Raw genomic sequence first — 17862 nt, 5'->3', positions numbered from 1 at the left:
TTTGTTTATGTACTTTCTGTTACATTTTCGACGAAAGCTTTACATTTATATGATGAAATTTTTGTTTTTGTGAAATCAGTTGGCAATCCCCAGTAGAAAACTAGATCAAAACTACAAACGACTCCTTCCGAAACTTCAGACTAGCAATATTTTAGAATCAGTCAGACAACTTGACGTTCAATTGATGTAATGACCTATTGAATGGTTTTCTGTCTAGGCTGTTGTTTGACCCTTGATTTTTTACCTTTGATTCACGTGGACAGTTAGTGATTGCTTGGTGTGTCAGATTGGTGTTGGTGTGTCGAGGGTGTATGCATGGTTGGTTTATCAATGGTGTAATTTCGAGTAATTGTTTGATAATTGTGTAAAATGGGGAAAAGCAAGAAGTCAGAGAAAAAGAGAAGTCGCGATTTAAAGTAAGGTGATTTTAAGTCTACCTTATTTTGTTTTATGGAACCACCCATTTAATTTTTCAAAACGTTAATGGTTTTTAAAACATTTTTTTATACAGTTCACATTCCAGGTCACCCAAAAGGAGGGGGCATTCAAAGCGATCGACCAGCAGGTCCGTACGAACCAAACACTTTTAATACCGATTTTTAAGATGCAATATCATGAATTTAGGATAAGCTATACTCTCAAACTATTAACAGTGCCACTTTGTTGCTCGGGAAGATGCTTTCATGTCCAATATTTAGATCTTACTCGGTATCTTAAATATCTCTCCCTTCACAGATCGCGATCACCGAGAAGGTGCCATAAGGATAAAACAAGGTAAAGATTACTATGCTTAAAAGTCTATTAACTTCATACACTCCACAAAGTTATCAGAAAACTTAACTAAAATATCGCCACAGGAATGAAGGTCGATTACAAAAGATGTCTGGCAATATGACATAATTTCCTGGTAGAACAAATAGTATACAACAGTGTAAACATTGGAATTGGAGTATTCAGTTTCTTATAACAGATTATACAAAAGTCATTGGTCATGCCTTCGAAGGCAACTGAACTATCACTCTCAATCTTTCCAAAATCTCGCAAACCCTAGCCTGCGTGGCAGGCCTTGGGGAGGAAAAGAAAGTGCGCCTGCCACGCGAATTATGCAAACTCCTGCTTTAAAAAGATTTCTCTTAATTTATAATCATGTATAATTTCGACCAATTGCCAGCTTCTAATGACAGCAATATCCTAACGTGTCGTAACAGCGGCTTCTAACCTCCATTTCTGATCGAAAATATTGCCTATATGTGTTTCTGCTCTCTCTAACACCAAATAGTTATCAACACCAGTAAAGATCGTGATCACCACATGTGACAGCGGAAAATACTCATTTTGGACATATTTCCAGGTCACGTGATCTCGAGAGATAAGCATTGTATCAATGTTTGTAAATAATCATTAAAAGACAGCATTATGGAATCGTATGTGATATGATAGAACATAAAGTAATTCTTGCAATGTTGCATACAATGTGGGTTGCACATTTTTTACACAAAATTAATGTCTCTGCAAAATAGAGCGATTATTATTTTCACAAAAAACAACCCAACCACCCTTAAGGTGGCAGCGGAGGCAAAATTGGTGATTTTGACTCTTTTTGTTGGTGAAGAAACTCGGCAACTATTTGGTCAATCACAATGCAATTTTCTGAGCTCATACATAATTTCATCCAGTTTTGATGTATAAGTTCAGCTCTTCGAAAATATTTTAAAAAATTCATGGAATGTAAGGAATTTTAAGGGGGAAATGTGACTGCCATTTTGAGGAAAACGAAACAGCATGGAAAGTGGGTTCAATCGTTGGCATTAAAATAATTATTTCATGATATAGGATGTCAAAACAAAACGTTTTGCCAGAGTGCATCATAGAAAAGCAAAAAGAAAAACTTTAAGGACAAAATGATGTAAACTCGCCTTTAAAGGAAACTTGTCAGCTCATCCTTCCTTAGGCAGATGTTGGTCATGACTTGCAAAATGAAATGGTAGAATATGTAAGGACGGTACTCATGAGCTATGAGGGAGAGGACGGGAAACGACAGCAAGCACTGGCAAGAGCGGTAATTTTGAAAAGAATCAAACGGTACTATAGAAGCCAACGACAACAGGCAGTGGTCAAGAATGACAAGGACAGAAGAAGAAGACAGCGTTTCCTGAATAGAAAAAACGTATTGACAATGGTAGATGCTTATGTAGGGGAAAATTATAAGATACAAACAAGCGTAGTGTAAGTGATCAGTAACAGCCCTATATCTATATTTAATTACATACATACTTTATTGGCTCGGGGGGGGGGGGGGGGGGGAGGGCTTTTCAGAGTAAATTTAACATTACGTAACTAACTACAAGACAATGATAAAAGAAGATAAAGCAAGTGGATTAACTAAAACAGTCATTAAGAAGTTTTTGCCTAAGTAAACGCTTTAACATCACCACAGAAGGGCTAAGTTTGATCGCAAGCTGCAACTTATTCCACAGAGAGGTTGCTCAATATTGAAAGGTCCTTTGGCCGCTAGCAGTGCGGAAGAGTGGTATGCTCAAAAGTTGAGTTTCTGGTATTCCTTGTCGAGACGGTGGATCTTCTGACGAACTTAGATGTCAATACTCCAAAACAGCAAAATGAAAATAAAGTTGTTGCCTGATTGGTAGCCAGCGCAAATCTTTTAGCAAAGGAGTTATGTGATCAAATTTTTTAGCGCCGCACACAATGCAACAAGCGAAATTCTGCACTGCTTGGAGCTTGTCCAGATTAGCTTGAGTAGTATTGCCCCAAACAGAAGAGCAATAAAATAGATTACTAAACACTAGGGCATTTATAATAATAATTAAGGCGTTTCTTATCAAAAATATGCTTAACACGGTTGATTTGGCCTAATCGTGACATGCAAGAGGATACAGTGAAAACAATATGCTCATTATATGTTAAATAAGAGTCCAGTGTTACACCAATGTCTCTTGTGGCGTTAACAGGCTCGAGTTCTTTCCCCAATAGAAATAGCCTAAAGTCCCTAACCTTAGCAGTCATTTGCCGGCTGCCGAATATACCAAATATATACTAAGGTAGCACTCCAAATTACTGATTTGCGTTTGCATTATTTTGCTGGTAAATTGCCTGAAATAAATTAAGTGATATTACTAGTACTGTTACCATCAAATTACCTTATTGGGACTTTATGTGTTGAGCAAAATTAAGAGAAAAGTGTGATCAATTTTGACCAGAATAAGGTAGAGAGGCAATGCGTGAGATGTGAGTAAGTTTGGGATGTTGTGGGAAGAGATCAGAATTAACTTATAAGCATTTATAGGATTTTTAATTAAAACTATAATTTCTCTTCTGTAGATCTTACAGTCATTGAAATAAATCCAAACAAATACAATACACAAATATTTCTTTTTCAGGAGAAGAGGGATGCTGAAATTGAGACGATCGTTAGATCAGGCAACAGGGATATGATGAGTAAGGAAGTAAAGGAAATCCGGACAAACATTCCACACATTCAAAACCAAGAAGATGGCAGGATTCCGGATTCTGATAAAGAGGCCAAAGAAGATCTTGCAAGGAGACGTAACATCAACTTAGCCAATGGTAGGAGAATAGCCAGAAACAACCAACAGAATACAGGAGAGCAATTGTGTGTGTCAGAGATATTAGACATGGCAACCAAGAATACGTATACAACTCATGAGACAGTACGGCAGTAACAAGTGAACCGCGCTAATGCCAGTTTGACCCCTCTTAAAAGCTGTTCTGGAGAAAATGCTAAGGCAGTTCTTCAGTAACTTGAAAAGAGGGGCAGACTAACATTAAAGAAAAATGCTAGAAGTAAGGCTGATAGTACATGTACAGCAACTTGTAGTAGTGTGTGTGTGGGTCCTTCTTAAGATCAAGCAGATCTATTGTTTATAGCTGGGGCCATACAGACCTCAGCAACCTTCCATCATCCCATAAGTTATGGTGTACCAGACTGTGACCTAAGCTTGCTGGATGATTTCTGTCCTCATGACGATTTCTTATAATTAATTCTGTGATCATGAATCAGCTTTATCCCGTCATGAATTTGGTAACTTTATTTTACCATTTTGAAATTACTGGTGATCCAGTTCGCTTGCAAATTCTGATTGGCTATCAGCAGTACGATTTATTCACAAATCACACCTTTTTTATGCTCTAAATCGTACATTTCTTCCAGTCAGTGATCTGAGAGAGGAACACCAAAACAAAATAGTCAATCATATTTCAAGGCTTGTTTTAAAGTAACTATTCAAATTACAGGAAAAATGAAAGACAAATTAAAGAAACCCATTGTATGGAGAGTTTTGCAACTTTTACGTATAAAAGAAGATGTAAAAGTGTTTCTAGTTCTGCTGTTTCAAAACACCAGCTTCCTGGATCAAAAATATTGGTTGTGACTAGAGTTCTGTATTGGGGATTAAATTGTGCGATTTCAAAATGGATATACAAAAGTAGTAATTGAACTTTGTGTTGTGCAATTTTGGTCTGAAATCATACTATTTTGATTTCAAAATGTATTTGCACTGCGCGTTTGTTTGATTTTGAAACCACACGTATATGATTCCAGACTGGATTGCACTCCACTCGGTTCAATTGCCATTATAATAATAATTAAATATCTATCTATCTACAATTCTCCCATCCAGAAAGGGGAGATTCCCATATAAAAGTGACGGAGGTGTCATGTCATCAAAGATGGGACACCATGGCCTTCTCACTCAAGATGCCATCCTGTATCTTACTGAACGCTTCTTCTTCTCTCCCCCACTGGAACTTGGTTTCTTGTCTGGTTAGCTGATACGTACAGTGGTGCTGCTAGCTGTTATGGCTGCATAATTCTTGATGAAACTGTCTTAAAGTAGCCTGCCACTCCAAAGAAACTTTGGACAGCCTCCTTGTTCTCAGGTGCTCCACACTCTTTGACTGCATTCACTTTGTCAGGTGACCGTTTCAGTCCATCTTTGGTGAAGACATGTCCAAGGAACTCAATTTCTTCCTTCCCGAACTGGCTGTTCTCTCTGTTGAACGTCCTCCCATGGTCTCGTGCTCGCTGGAGTACTGTCATTAATACATCTCTGTGTTCTGCGTCGTTCGGCCTGGTGGGTGAAGCCCTGTCTTTCCCCGGTAGCTGCAACTCTTGCCATTGCAGTTCTTCTTATCTTTCTTGTGTTCTTGATTCTTCGGATATTGCTGGTTCCGGCTGAGTAAGTTTGATATATGTTTTCACCGACTCTCTTTGCTGTTCCTTGGATGATTTGACACTATTTTCAGTAACTTGAAATCCTCCTTCATGTCTTTGATATTACAGCTGTAGGATTTGTAAAAGCTCTTTTAAAGTGAAATTTGGAAATATAACCGGCAAACAAGCGTATTTGTCCTTGGAAAACCTTTTTAAACACCCATAGAGGAAGGGCAGCCTTGGAGTTGTGTTAGCAGAGGTTTGTAGTCGTGTTGGAGTAGTATTGTTGCAAGACCCTGCAACATATTCTGATCGCGTTTGCAACCCGTGTGGTCAAAAAATTTTGCAGTCTTGGCCAGTTCAAGTTTGTCAGAGCGGGCATGACTCCAACGTTAAACTCTGTCTCTAAAAGCATGAAACACATACTGGGAAAAAAGAAAAAGCAAAAGAGAAAATCAAAAGTTGTTAGAGTTAATTTGCCAACAGCCAAGACGCTGTTGCAGCAGTCAGCTGGCAAATCAAGAAAATCTGTCGCATTTGATGGAGGAAGTAGTTGTATATCAGTTTTTTCTACTCAAAAGGAGGATGAAATGCTAAGTAAGCTTAACATTGATGATTTGCCGCGAACAGGACTTCAGGTAAAAGTTGTGTATATGCTTCCGTCAGGAACTGTGACTACGAGAGTTCCCCGTGGTGAACTAACAAAAACCTTGGTCAAAAACATTGCATGCGAAAACTGGCATGAAATGTCTAATGCTATCATTAAAAGCAAAGAACTTAACCCAGAAATAAACATTGCAATCCGCAAAGCTTTTTCTAAAGAATTCATCGATTACCTAAAATGTGAGAGTATGTTACTTGCCAGAAATCCTGATGAACTAGCCAGGTTCTCGAACAAATTGTTTATGGTCAAAGGTAGAATTCACTGCCCTGTTCCGTTTAAGTGTCAACTCAGAGTAAGTGGTCTTTCCGCGAAGGAAGAAGCCGTACGTGGACGAGTGAACTCTATGGGACTTGCTTCATCAACGCCTGCATCTAAGAAATCATCAAAGTTCCGCCATCCACTACACGATTTCCACCATATTATTCCACAGTGGGGTTTAGCATGACTACCTCAATTGCCTGTCTGGGAGTGTGTATGTCCCCGATTCCATCGTTCATCTTCAAAGGTAAAATGAACATGCAGTTCCCCGCTTGCCCATTTTTTTACTTAACACCTACTCCCTCTGCAAATATTTCCTTGCCCCAATCCTCCACAGTTACCAAATCGAAGATAGCGGCCTAATAAGAAAATGTGCACACGCGCGACAAAATAAACGCCTGCACTGCAAGCTATCTTTTCAAGTGTAGTGGTTGTTAGATTGAAGAAATTTTGTATCATAGAAGCCAACTTGCCACTGAATCAAGACAACAAATGGTGTCCTTAGCCCTATCTTTAGCCTTTTTCATTAGCGGGCATGGGTACGCTGGTTACTGTAAAACTTTGGGAAAGGGTTTGGGTTTGAGAACGGTTTCCAACAAACCTTACTCAGAAATTGTGGGTTTAGCCTTACCATATATTAAACCAATCCTTGATCGTATGTGAAAGGAGGCAAAGGAACACATGCAAAACATGTCGGATGGCGAATTAGGCAGCTGGGGTAGAGCTGTTGTACCCTGTGATGGTTGTTGGCAGATCAGAGGCCACGTCAGCCAAAACACTGTACTTTTGTGATCAAAACTTACTTGAATGGTGCTTTGTTATACTATGGACACCTTTCAATGCAGGGTGCAAACAAAATCAGCAGCCAGGAGCTGTGGCAAGGCACAGCAAAAGCAGCAGAAGGTTGCTTATCCCAGATTCTGAGGGCCAATGCCAAGGACGAGGGGATGAATGTCGAACTTTGGGGGTGGGGGGCTGCAGCCCCCCAAAGTTTGGGCAGCAAGAGGAATTTAAGCAAAGCCAGTTGTTAAAGACATTTCCAGGTTTTTTTTTTTTTTTGAAAAGACTTAACTTGAAGTAGGCGTGGTAAGGCCAGTTAAATTCACAAGAGGAAGTGGCTGCCAAGCACGTGACAATTTATGCTTATTAGTGAAGGGGACCATATGTTGATATACATATTTGTTTTTTTTTATTATTATTATTTTATTGTTGGGCACTGTACTGCACTTCCCTGGCTGGTGTTTCCAGTTGTGAATAAAATTAGAAGAAATTTCGGCAAAACTCTCTTGAATAATATCGTAGATTATCGACTGCAGACTCTCAGTAGTCTCAGAGGATCTGAGTCACGTGCTAGGCAACCACTATCTCGTATGAATTTAACTGGCTTTAGCACGGGCTTTACATGCGTAAAGCCAGTTAAATTCACGCCCGCAGTTTTGTAAAAATTAACGCGATAGTGGAAACAGAAAAGCATTTGTTTAGAACTTGCTTTTTTGCCATATTAGACATGTCGAATCCAGCGCCACCAAAACGTAAGCGGACCTATCAGCATCGCGTTACCTGTTCCGAATGTAAAAAAACGTAAGCGGGCCTATCGCCATCCTGTTACCTGTTCCGAATGTAAAAAAGACATCGTTGCTGAGTATGAAGACGCTCATGCAAGGACCAAGCATATAGGCAAGAAAGTTAAATTTACTGTTTTTCGTGCGCCAAATCAATCGCAACTAGGTTTCACTGGCAGCGATGAAACAATCACCAATATGGTTAAAAGTTGGCTCAGATCTTCAGAATGACAGCAGTACAGATAGAGTGAATGCATCAGATACTGCTCTAGATAAGTCAGAAATCGAGCTGATTCAAGTGAATAATGGTGCTTGGCGTGCTCCGACCATGTGCGAATTCACGATGTTGCTGTGTCAAATGAATCAGAAATCATGGATAAAGGTAATTCGGATAAGTCAGAGATCATGGATATGAAAAACATGGATAATGGTTCTGACAACAGTGCTAGTGCTCCAGATACGACGGAAATCGGAGATATGGTGCTAACTCTGAAATTGTGCACGGTGCTAATCGGGATATGTCCATTTCTGTTCTCATAGCTAGCAGTGTTCCGGAAAAGCCACTTAAGTCAATTATCATGGATAATGGTGCTCCAGATAAGTCAGATATCGTAGATGGTGCCCACAATTCTTCCTTAGATACAAATTTATATAGTGGTACTTGCCAAAAGTCCAATGATATAGACGAGGGTCCTCAGCAACCGCTCTTGAAGTGCTACGACCCCAAAAAATTCGGCAATGAACATTTTTCTAGCGCTTTCTATGGGGATTTACACAAGAAGGTCAAGAAACTCCCCCAGCAGAAACTGCAACAGTGACTATGAATAATGCCTTTTGGTTACGATCCGACAAAACATATTCCCTGATTGCATTAACCGTGGAAAAAGGCCTGTAAGTTCACATTTCTTCAGTGACTAACCCGCTCAAAGCATGGAAAATATTGCAAAAGCAGTTCGAGTTTGTATCGTTCACACAGATTGTCCGTATAAATCGTACGCAGCTAGCATGAAAGAAGATGCAGATTTGATGCAACATTTAACCCACATAACTACCCTCGCTGAACAGTTGCGCGAAATGAATGAGGAAATCTCTTCGAAGAAATTCGCCACCGTGGTGTTAGGAAGTTTACCCCAGTTGTTCAATAATTTCCTGACGAGTCTAATAGCCATTGTCAGTAACTTTCGAGAATCCGGTGCCAGAAGCGAAAATTCGAATTTCTTTTTATTTGCCCCAAAAGACCCTTTTGGTGAACTATTTCCAAAAATAATATTCAAAAGTTCTAGCGAATTTTTATTTTGACAAAAATTGGGAAAGTTGGAAATCGCCAAAACATGGCGATGGCCTGGTTAAAATTATGCAAACTAGTACATTTTCAAAACTCTCGCTCAAGACAAGGCAGCGTTTTCTCGAGTTGATACTTTCAAAATCGTTTTTACATCCCTTGTGCTTGCTTCCAAACTATATTTTATCTCCACCTGAACATTCTTTCATTTAAAGTTGCCCACATAAAGAATACAATGTTTGCTATTCCTTAGTTAGAGCGATTTTTGCCATATTTCAGATGACGGTATCATCAAGGGTATACAAATATACTGGTAATGAAATAACTTTTTTGAATGGGCAATTTTTCTTATTTATCATGTTAAAATATTTAGTTTGGCCCGTGAAAAGCAAGCGCGCTAGGTCGAGATGTGTGGAATGCACTTTGACACAATTCGCCTTTTCAGTACTTCATGTTCCTCCTTTTACTTTGCACCTATCAATACACTTCACGGAAGCTTTTAGATAAAAGCCAAGGTCTGTGTGTTCATTTCGTGCTTTTATACACTTAAATAACTAGCTTCAAACTTGAGTGCTTCCCATATTAGCAACAGGTTATTAAATGATTCCTTTCAGGTGAAATTTTCGAGTTTATATTGAGCCGTTCAAGCGAGTTGAAAGAGCCGTTCCCAAGGAAATAACTTGAAATCAGTGAAATTAATACCCTCTCAGTCTCTCACATCATGCTACCTTTCCAAACTACCGTTATTTTTAAGCTAGAAAGTGTAAATGCTCCCTTTTTACGTGACCTAAAACAGAATTTGCCTAAAATACTACGAGTAAAGTCCACCGCAAGAAAACACTGAAAAAATCGCGCACCAACGTCAATGTAAACATCAGCTGTTTCTCAACTTGCCACATGAATGAAATGCGTTCGTTATTTTACCTCTTTATACATTTATGACCAAAAAGTAGAAACAAAAAATCTTCTCTTTGCCCATCTGTATAAATACACTTGCCAACCAAGCTTTTGTTTTTCTGTGTGTTCGTCGAAAATACTGAAGAATAGTGCAACATTGTTACTAAAAAATTGTTTTTAGGTTAACTTGAGATGAGTCACTGATGGTTACAAAATGTTAACTGGAAATACACAACATTATTCTGTATTATTGCTGATGGAAGGGCTGCTCAAATTTTAAGATAAGAGTTTAACCTTAATTTATTTTCTGGCGCGGACTAGTGTCAAAGGATGCGGGGCACGACTGGTATTTCTCAGATTTTCGTGTTCGGTCTAAAAATTTGGTGTTGTTTCTTACGGGCCATCACTGTGTAAGTCTGACGTTGTCATTTTTAAATCCTCCTAGCGTGCTCCACCACACCGTGTATCCACCACACAAACAGCCTTTGACAAGGCCAGTGAGAGTATCTTTCGAACCTGTGTGCCATAGTCCAGTGATTATTCAATTTATAGTGGTTTTTATATGGCATGGTTGAAGATATAACTTAATACCAGTTCCAGTTGGATTGGGTACATGCATTGACAATGACAACGATTCTTTGCTGTTCATTCCTCGGTCTCCCTTCGTCGTTAAAGGTTTCTGACTTTTCCATTTCACACGAAGGCCTTACTTCTCTCGGTGGTGAGAGCATACAAAGATGAAAGGAAAGTTTCAATCGTATATCATAATTCCTGGAATAAAGTCAAGTAATGCATAGCAGTGGGTTTCTGTTTAAAAAAAATAGGGAAAGTCAGAAAAGGAAATAAAATGTTCTTTCATGCTCTCAGTTCCACTCAAATGAAAACACTTTACCTGCCCTAGCAACAATACTATTTTGTCCTGAATTTCTTTATAGGCCTGACCTTTTGCACCTTTAGGTGCGAGCAGACGTCCTTCTTGCATTGATTAAGCGTAACACATTACAAATCTTGCGCATTTTTTGAGCTTGATCTGCACGGAGAGGTGCCAAGGCGAAAAAAAAAACTTCACTCTCCTTTATAGATTAGCTTTTTGTTTGAGAGTATTGAAATACCCCATTGAGGTTTCGAAAGCTCTTGATTTGTTTACTTTCATTTTAGTTAATTTCGGCTTTATTTTTATTTTGAGGAAAATAAAGGTTGTCATTGTGGTTGATGATACGAATTCGGTACAATCCCCAGAGGGGGGTTGGGGGGGGGGGAGGGAGGAAACATGACTTTCGTTTCAATCCGGCAATCAAATATACCTTGCAGACCTTGACTTGCCTCAATTTCTTCTTGTAATTTCAAAAATTATTTTTGCACTGTCATCACAAGGGCGAATGTTGACATTGTTCATTCCTGTGCTTTTCGCGCGCTTGTGTATCACATTTCACTTGTCACGCAATGAAAGTTATTCGCGTTGTTCAAAACTTTGAATCTCTAATACGCGGATTTTGAAACAATTTTCAGCCTTGCCTCGGGGATGTGATATCGCAAGATATAATGTGAGTAACGATTGCAGACAAGTAAGAGCATTTCTTTATATCTAGTTTCCAGTCGTGTTATCCGGTTGTGACTGAATGAATCAACAACCCACTGACTCTGTTTGCAAATACTCACAAGAAAACATATGGCCAGATGAACAGCATGACCAACGCTCAACCAGAAATGCCAATTCACGATGCAACTATGTCACCACACGTGGACATGAACACTGTACCCGTACCAATCCAGCCCTCAAATCAATCAGCACATGTGGACATGAATACTGTGCTGGGATTGCTGCGTCTGTATGAGACAATGCGCCATCCTTGATTCCTATTTCATGACTTTCCATCAGGTTTGACTTGCTCTGTTCCTTCCCCATTAAGCCTTAGATAATCACTGCTTACTACCCGTACTAGTTTATAGAAGGATAACCTATGTACACCAGTATCAGTAGCTCAAAACTCTTTTCTTTGCGCTGCTGGAACGTACATGGATTATCAAACAAATCTCATGTAGAAGACAAATTATCAAATGATGTTTTTTACGTTCTTTTGAAAACATAATTTTGTCATACTAACGGAAACATGGTTGAGCGACCAGGTTTCACTTCCCGGCTTTCATTTATTTACCACGCCTGCTAAAAAACACCGCATGAAAAAACTCGGACGATTCTCAGGTGGAATCGCCCTTGGATTAAAAAAAAAAACCTAAAAGAAGCTATTACACTCATCTCTTATAACAATGACTACATTCGGTGTAAACTAGACAAAAAGTTCTTCCGTACAGAAAAGGATATATTTCTATGTGCAGTTTACATACCACCAAAGGAATCTCCATATTTTAATCCAGATGTTTTTCAGGACCTTGAGTTTGATATATCCAAATTAAGCAAAGACGGTTTTGTTATTTTGGCTGGCGACTTCAATGCAAGAACAGGCGGCGAATTAGATTTTATCAATACAGTCGAACCTCGATTATCCAGACCATTCGGTTATCCGAACTTTTTTCCCTGGTCCCAATTTTTACATGAATATTTCTTAGTTGTGATCTTGAAAACTCAAAGTCGCAAAAAGCCCAATAATCCTTTCAAAAGACTGTTGAAACAGCATATTATCCTTTGCGCTTTTCAAAATTCGTAAGTGCGAAGAGACAAAGAAATATCCTGATGCATTCAGCTGATATCGGATTGGCTCATTTGTTACAGGCTGTGTAGATTTCACAATTAAAATGATGTTTTCTTTGCTGTAACCTTTTTTTACATTTCTATCTCATTAACATTCATATTTTCGATTATCCGAACTCTCGATTATCCGGACTATTTACCGAGGTCCCAACGAGTCCAGATAATCGAGGTTCGACTGTAGTAACAATTGCCCACAAATTCCTGGCAACAATATTCTTCCGCAATATGATTTAAAAAGGAGAAAAAACTATGATAACCATATAAATGACCATGGCAAAGTTTTACTAGATATCTGTAAGACTTGTGACTTAAGAATTTGAAACGGCTGAACAAAAGGTGACTTTTTGGAAAAATTACATTTCATTCACCTCAAGGAGTAAGTACTTTTGATTACGCAGTTGCAAGTCAGGACATGTTGAACTTAATTGAGAACTTTATTGTAAAACCACCATCCATATTCTCTGATCATTTTCAGATAGTTTGCTGGATCAAATGTTCTCCATCAAAGTAGCCTCAATCAAAAACGAAGTCACAACAGAGGTTATTTACTTTACCAACACAATATATCTGGAATAACGATTTAGCACAACATTTTCTCAATACCTTAAAAATGGACGAATTTCAATCAAAATTATCATTATTTGAATAAATTGTTTTTTCCTCAAACAGCGAAGGTGTTGAGCTTGCAACTGAACAATTCACTTATCTTTCACTTATCTACTGAACGAAATCTCATTGCACTCTTTGCGACTCACTTGTCAAAAGAAAATACGAAATAAAATCTCCAAAAAGTGGTTCGATAACGACTGGAAATTGGCGAGAAGGTTGTTAAAGGTGTTCTCTAACAAAAAACACAGAAATCCTCATAACAAAGAACTAAGACAAGAATACAATGTATCACAAATCTCACTGTGACTTCAACAAATTAATTAAATTAACAAAATCTGTACTTCTTAGCACTAAAATTGAGAATCTTATAAAAGTAAAGAAAGTCACGAGTTTTGGAATTATCTAAGATCGATAAATAAAGATAATCTTTGTGACAAAAATGAAGAAGTACCTATTGATAATTTATTCACACATTTTACGAATTTACATTCGAAACCAAATACAACCCGCTTCTCAACAAATGAGATATCTGCATCAGAAGACTTTAAACAAGATCACAATCACTTAGATGATGAAATCTCCTTGAAAGAAATTAAAAATGGAACAAAATTGTTAAAATAAAAAAGGCTCCTGGTTCTGATAGAATTCGCAATGAAATGCTCAAAAAAAGGAATATGGTACTTAAAAAACTCAATATGTAAACTCTTTAATCTCACATTAAAATGCGGGTTCTTCCCTTCATCTTGGTGTGAAGGTATCATTAATCCTTTCTACAAGTCTGGAAACAAATCAGACCCCTCAAATTACCGACGAATTTGCATTAACAGCTGTCTTGGAAAGCTATTCACCTCGGTTTTGAACATCAGACTACAACATTACCTCAATGAAGATAACATTTTACATCGAGCTCAAATTGGAAACTATTCACTTGTTTTATAGATTTTAAGAAAGCCTTTGACTCAATTTAGCACGACAGCCTATTTCATAAATTATTACAAAATAAGATTGGAGGTAAATTTTGAGTAAATTAAAAACCTTTAATCAAAATCTAAATGTTCTATTAAATCCATGCGAGTCATCATGTGAGCCATCCAAGACAGATGTTAGTTCCCAGTCCCCTTTCCTTTCTTTGGCTTTGGCTATTTCGTTATCCTCGCTCTCCTTTCAACATGGTTTTGATATCTGCCTTCAATTTTTCATTGCTTATTAAGGTAAGTTTTGTTTTATTGACTTTAAATTCTGGGATTTGATGCTTTGTTTATGAGTATAGTCGCAAAACGATTGAAAATTCATGCGTATCATTTACATGCTTTTACAGATTCAAGGCAAATCGACGTCTACAAAGCCACCTGGAGGCCAATCAACGGGGATTAACTCTACGTTGACCTGCCTGCTTCGAGAAATCTGTTTTTATCGTTGTCCAAATGGTTGAAAGGCATTTGTTGTGCAATCATATCATAGCAGGTGCCAACAAGGTGAGATTTTTATCTTAAAACTCAGAGAAATCAGTGCCACAGATTTTTTACTGGGATATTCTAAAGCCATTGGTATTGCTTTTAATGTGAAAGATGTAAGACGCTTGGCTTTAAAGAGTTTTTTAATGTTCTGGTCACATGACTTACATTATATGGTGTGACCCACAAAACGTGACCCAGGAAGATAAGAAACCAGTTATTTGACATTTGGAACACAATTACATAACCACCTTGCTAAAGCTTTGTTTAACGAATTTTCAAAACTAGGAAGGAGAATTTTACTGGCATCAGAGCTTATAAAGATCAGCCATCCAGGAAGCTTAAGAGGGAATGTCTACTAACACTGACCGAGAGGAGGCAAATGAAAAAAATTAAATTCGTTCAAAAAAAAAATTAAAAAAATTAAATTCGGTGAAGTTTATTCAAGGGGAAGTATCACGCACATTTGCTGTCATTTCACAACCGAGAAATGTTTGTCTGTCAGCAGAAGCAAAGTAGTAATTGTCAGGCTTGTTATAAATTATCTCCCTAGTGCAATAAAACTGTCGATTAGTGCTTCTGGCCAGAGACAGAGTAGATCAGAATGGATTGAAACTTGAATAATATTGGGCTAATGTTTTTCAAGTTTTTGCATTTTTGTTTCCAAAATACGCTGGCACAGATCACAAGTTGTTCCTTTCAAGAACATAGTTGATTTCTTTCCTCTTGTCATTATAGAATTATTGGGCAGCTGATTAAAGGTCTTATTTCATCATTTTTAACAAAAGATACCAAAAACCCCATGATACTTCCCCCTTTAAGGCTGTTTATTTCACAAATCCATTATTTACGAAAGATAGTTAAGATTACCCGATACCATCAGAGGTGTCTCGCGTTTAAGCAATGTAGCGTGTCCAGTTTAAACTGTAGATACCTAAACCCCTATGTCAAATTAAAGCTTATAGAGCTGGCTATCCAACTATACCAAGAATTTTGAAATAAAATGAATTGTCGAATTTTTCACGACCTCTAATTGCGAGCGTCTGAATCACCTCTTCAAAGCTACACGTCAAAGCGAATTTTGTTTTTTTGCTAATTTAATTTGCTCCTTAGTTTCAGGACCCAAAATGCTAGAAAAACATGTCTGCGTTTTGCCATATTCAATTGCAGTGAAAAGTTATAGAGCATTTTCGAAATAGGATGAAAAAAATTGTGGAGTAATCGTACAAAAATCGCTTTCGGAAAAAATGTTTCGAAAGAAAAAATTCGCAGACTTTTTTTGTTTATATGTTAAACTAGCTACTGTCCAAATTTTAAGGCAAACGAACAAATTCCATTTGAGTTTTAGCTCTTTGAAGTGGCTCCTCCAAGTGAAAAAATTTATTCGAGAAAACAGCACTAAAAATTCGGCAATTCATTTTATTTCAAAATTCTTGATTTAGTTGGATAGCCAGCTCTATAAGCTTTAATTTGATATAGGAGTTCAGGTATCTACAGTTTAAACCGGACGGGCTACATCGATTGGACGCGAGACACCTCTGAAGGTACCAGGTAACCTTAATGCATACAAGTTACAATTTGCATGATTTTTAATGGAAGAAAACTGCGCAGCAAATAAGGTGATATAAACAAAGTATTTATGACTTATGGAAAACTTTTACAGTTTGATGTCAACATATTAACAACAGCCAGCAAAGCCAGCAACAACAAGCACTTTTTCGCTTGATAATGAAGATAGAAAAGCATGCGTTTTTCACATTGACGAGACCCTTGAATAAGTTAAGCTTCCTGTTTAATCGTAAGTTTTCATCAATCTGTAGCAAATTTTGTTAAAACATGATTGTTTTTTCACAATCATCTATATTGCAGTCTCATAGGCACCACCATAGTTTGAAACAGTCTTGACGCACCCCAATGGAACCTTAATAAAGATTACAGAACTATTCCCCAGCTATATATTTCTCTGTCAAAAACATTCTGTGGTTGAGTGTTCAGGCTGGGTTAAAAGAATTTCCCGATAATTTCAATCATATTAATCCATTTGGGAGGTAACCCGGTGAATTCAGCCTACTTGTGAAATTTTGCGGATGTTTCAATTTTCTCAGTGATCAGCCTATCAACTTCGTGCTTTGAGTACACTACACTGAAATCTTACGTCGGTACACCTTCGACACAGTACATTTACAAAAACAACAAATGTATTGGAAAATATCATGTGAAATCATTTTGATAGCACATTACAGAAACACAATAAAAGGCACAAACACCGAATGAACCTAAAGGCTGTAATGTAATTTTTCCCTAACGGGATAATTTGATTTAAGTTGTTTTTCAAGCTAAGGACTACAGACAAGAGGTCACTTGCTCATTTAAGAAACTAGTTGGAGACATTAGTGCCTCTGGGAAGCAATATGAATGAGAAGTTGTTGTTCCATTATCGTCTTGTAATAAAGATGTATCGGGTCACACTCGTAGTGTTGGAATAACTGACATCCTTTCAGAAGTTAAGCTTGTTATAGTGCGCGCATCAATATTCGTGCTTTGCACGACATCTCTACGTGGACCATTTGCCCTCCCCATTGCTCATCTCTGGGAATTGGCTGGCGCAGAGGAGCTAATTGATGCTGGATGGTGGCCGATCACTGGAGATTATTTGCTTTGAGTGACCCAAAAGAGCCCGCCCTCCAGGCTCAGTGCGACCATGACCACGAGGACAATGCGACCAATTAGCGTCAACTCTTTGCCAGATAGAGTCAGCACTTATTGCCCAGGCAAACAACCTGCTACAGGAAAGCAATGAGACATTTACATTCATTGTAAGGCAAGCAAAAGGAAACATCTTTGCATAGAAGGCTCACACACTGCGCTCTGTCAACCAAGATGCAGCAAGGGTTGACGTCCTGAAGACCCTTTGCGAGTCATCAGTGTTAGTTGTCCAGGAATGGGCCATGAAGTGCTTGGCAAGGTAATACCGCAAAAACCAAACTAATTGGTTTGGTAAACACGGCATTCCTTGGCATATCAGCATAGCCATGAGAAAAGTTAGCCACCATCTTGAGATGTTAACCTTTGCTCATATCTTCAAGGCGTGTACACAAGGCAGTTGGCAGTCCTCGCAGTGATGGCAGACATCATAAAGCAGCTAAAGATCAGCATGCCAGGCCTGACGACAGTTTGCTATCGCCAAGACGACGCTGGCTGCTATCATTGCCGGGCCACAATAGTCTCTGCAAGT

At 38.3% G+C, this 17862-nt stretch overlaps 1 protein-coding gene and 1 pseudogene across 1 annotated transcript; both read left to right on the top strand.

The window, feature by feature from the left end:
• The first annotated feature begins 1951 nt into the window (after nt 1–1951).
• LOC146472994 (uncharacterized) lies at nt 1952–4129 on the top strand. The gene is made up of 2 exons (XM_085118747.1): nt 1952–2179; nt 3399–4129. The coding sequence occupies exons 1-2, from the start codon at nt 1982–1984 to the stop codon at nt 3699–3701; spliced, it is 501 nt and encodes a 166-aa protein (XP_084974873.1). The 5' UTR covers nt 1952–1981; the 3' UTR covers nt 3702–4129.
• Nucleotides 4130–5781: 1652 nt separating this feature from the next.
• On the top strand, nt 5782–8493 carry LOC146472993 (uncharacterized; annotated as a pseudogene).
• The last annotated feature ends 9369 nt before the right edge of the window (nt 8494–17862 follow it).

Source organism: Pavona decussata, unplaced genomic scaffold (assembly GCF_977016875.1).
Source record: "Pavona decussata unplaced genomic scaffold, jaPavDecu1.1 SCAFFOLD_95, whole genome shotgun sequence".
NCBI lineage: Eukaryota > Metazoa > Cnidaria > Anthozoa > Scleractinia > Agariciidae > Pavona > Pavona decussata.
Note: the sequence above shows the minus strand (reverse complement) of the source record. Positions and strands in the feature narration are given on the sequence as shown.